Here is a 3,541-nt window from a genome sequence, read left to right on the forward strand (position 1 = left end):
TATCCTGTCCGTAATGAAGGAGCAAACTGCATAATTAGGACCTTCATAACTTGTACTATTCTCCAAGTATAATTAGAATGATCAAGTCAAGGAGGATGAGGAGGGCAGGGCATATAGCACGAATGGGGGAGACGAGGAACGNTCCTGAAACGTCACACACGGAACCACTGCGGACTGACAACTGAATCACGTGAACATATATTTCATACGGAAAGAAAAATGTTATAAATTGAAATCAACGTCGTATCTAAGCAAATGAAAATATAGGGACGTTTCGGAAACAAAACTGTACGCATTAGTGTACACAGGTCATGACATTCTAAGACAATGCAGAGGAAAATTTGCGGCTCCAAATGATCAAAGTAAGAGAACGTACCTCAAAATTGTTTATTGCAAATTGTGTGGCGAACAACAGAAATTATGCTAGTGCGTCTACAGAACTATGAACTACTGTTGCAAAGTGGGGATCCTTCTCTTTAATAGCCCTTAGCAACTTCCAGCTGCACAGACCTTTAAAGTGGCATCGAAATGCGTGTCCATAGCACATTCCCCTTCCACAATATCATACATATTTAAACCGACGAGAACACACTCGTAGAATTTCCTACAACCGTCTCCTGCAAATATGCCTTCTTCCTTACACGCTCTCTTACACTGCGATGTTTTGGTGTCGAACTCTTGTCCCTCACTGCATTTGAGAACTACCGTTGGTTGGTCGCGTACACAGATGCCATAGATGGAAGGATCCTTGGGATAGACGACATACTCGATTGGACGCGCGTACGAACACTTGATGGACGCACAGTCGGCCGAGACCTTCTTGCGAACGCAGGTGTGGTTCGCGTGCAGGTACACATAGCTGGCGGGACAAGTGTAGGTAGTGACGTTCTGGTTGGCGTCACACGAGTAGAACGTCCTGCAGTCGTCAGGATCGGGAAAGTACCCCTCTCCGGTGCACTGGAATTCCTGCGAGCATTCTCGGGTCTTCGTGGCGCTACATACACCACTGTTACAGTAAGGCTGGTCTGGATTTTGTTCGGCGCAGTTGTAGGACCCTAACGAAAGGTATCGTCCGTCGGGGAGAGATAAGCAAATCGGTGCTGTGCTGCAATTGTAGCAGACGGGCCCAGTTGCAGTGCAATGCTCATCAGTTCGGGCAGAATCGGCGAGAGCAGAAACCAAGGGCACAAGAGCACTGGGGAAATCTTCTGCGACCTCAGCATACACCTGAATCCACAATAAGAAAAAATCCTTACAATAAGCAATGCACGTCTCACTACAAACAGGAGAGAGGGTGTGCATTTATAAACGCCTCGCAACAATCAAAACATCTTTCTTCGTATTATACATTTAAGGAAGTATCTGCCGAAACGTCTTTCAAGTAAACATATAATATAGATTGAAGATAAATTATTCATATAAGCTTTGAAATTTTCATGGAGGCGAATGTTCATACTGGGATCCTCGGGGCTGTGGCACGGTGTATTCTAGAAGGCGGTTACAGACGTTTCAGAGTAACATGTTATCATCTTCAGGGTTCGCGGATAAACGAAGAAACCAATAACAGAGCGAGCTGGGCAAAAAGGAAACTTGACATCTGCGAAAGTAAGCTACTGTTGCGAAATATACTGCTCAGAAAATTAGTATAGTGATGAAGTGACACTGTTCATATACGTTATCATTGCACAATATTGTTCATGGAGGAAATGCCGTAGAAAATTTTGCATCCAGAAAATGAACGACTTATCAGACAAATTTCTTCGGATATCGTAGGCCCTGGGGTTTACTCAGCCTCTAACAGAAATGAGTACCAGGAATTAATTAAATAATTTTCCTGGGGAGTAAAGCGCGGCCGGCGCGTATGGCTAACAACCATACCGCCATCTTTGAGCCGATTGTCCAGATAATGTGGGACCCTCAACGTCTCACAACCCTATGGGCCTTCATGGCACGGTACAGGGATAGCTTTACTTTACCTTTTTTATCGTGTGAACATCACGACTTTACTGATACAAAAGTGTTACATTTCATAAGTACTCTTCTATTTCTGCAGTATATTTTGCTACGCTATCAGCACCTAACGACCGCTTATGTGATATAGTGGTCAGAGTTCCTAGTTACAGATCCGGAGGTCCCGAGTTCGATTCCCATCGCTACCAGATTTTCTGAGAAGCAGTGTGTCTGGAACGGGGTCCACTCAGCCTCGTGAGAATGACTGAGAAACTATTTGAAGGAAACAATGGTTCCGGTCTAGAAAACGGAGATTAACAGCCTTGGGGATCCGTTGCGCTCAAAACGCGACACCCTCTATCCGTTAAAGTTGAAACTAATTTCGTATCGATAAGCGGCGGTCGCTCGGTCGGTATAGTTCGCTTGCGGACCAGAGGCTACGGAGTTAGTCAGCACCTAGAGAAGTGTAGTGTCGAGAGACGGGATAACTGAGAAGTGATTAATTGGAAAGGAGTAGAAACAAAGGCGTCGTGGCCAATTCTAGGTACTATTCCAAAGTTTTCCTGAAAGAACAGTGGAAAACACTAAAGAAACACTCAAAGTACACTGCGATTCGACAGAGACAAGAACCCGGCACACCTTCAATATAGGTTCAGAATATTAACGTTAAACCAACCTGCCGTAGGCTATATAAAATGAAATCGGAGGCTGTGTCAATATCACGTAATGATTTACATATTATGTAATCATCCGACATTTATGTCTTCAAAATATAATGGGGAAACATACACACCGCACCGGAGATCTCCTGAACACACGGTTCGTTTGTTCAGGAACGTCGCCAACTCAAAGAGTAAAGCTATCCGTGCAACAGGCCGTGGAGGCCCATAGCGTTGTGAGACTCTGAGGCTCCCACATTTTCGAGACAATCGGCTCACGTATGTCGGTGAGGTTGTCAACCCTACGAGTCGGCTGACCTTTATCCCAAAGGAAGATTTCTGGTCCTCATTTCTGTTAGAGGCTGAGTAGACCCCATGGCCATAGTGCAGCTGGAAGGATTAGGTCAATTGAAAATAAAAAAACTCACAGGGACTCGAACCCGTGAACTTCCGGCTTTAACCACAGTGCCTCAACGAACAACTTACAGCATACCCTTACTCAAAGCGTAGAGATATTTTAAACAGCACAAGAACATTGTTCATGAGCGTTGCTAATCATCAAGTAAAAACATGTCCTAGTTACTATACGCTGCGCATTCTGCCCATTTGCACACAAATATATGACTAACATTCATCGTATCTGTAACTAACATTTCAGTCAGACTGCATGAAACAGTCTCTTTCTGCCAAAAAAAAACGGTATGCTGAAATGAATCAGTTTCTCCAGGAATCCCATCAGAAAGCTGACACAATGTAACAGGCTACCTGACTGGACTGCCACTGATATGAAGAGTGGCTGGATCACTGGAAGTGACTGACTGACGAACTTATTGGACTGCCACTGATATGAAGAGTGGCTGGGTCAGGCCGAGCTCTCCTATCTGATGATATTAAAGAGTTAAATATTGTATTACCGCCACAGAAGCGATGAG

The 3,541-nt window shown here is 44.5% G+C and overlaps 1 protein-coding gene across 1 annotated transcript; it reads right to left on the minus strand.

The window, feature by feature from the left end:
• Positions 1 to 357: 357 nt before the first annotated feature.
• LOC111865109 lies at positions 358 to 3,538 on the minus strand (the record flags this gene model as incomplete). The annotated part of the gene is made up of 2 exons (XM_023852844.2): positions 358 to 1,227; positions 3,524 to 3,538. Coding segments are annotated over 2 exons (756 nt in total), but the record flags the coding sequence as incomplete, so codon positions are not given.
• Positions 3,539 to 3,541: the final 3 nt, after the last annotated feature.

This window comes from Cryptotermes secundus, unplaced genomic scaffold (assembly GCF_002891405.2).
Source record: "Cryptotermes secundus unplaced genomic scaffold, Csec_1.0 scaffold14535, whole genome shotgun sequence".
NCBI lineage: Eukaryota > Metazoa > Arthropoda > Insecta > Blattodea > Kalotermitidae > Cryptotermes > Cryptotermes secundus.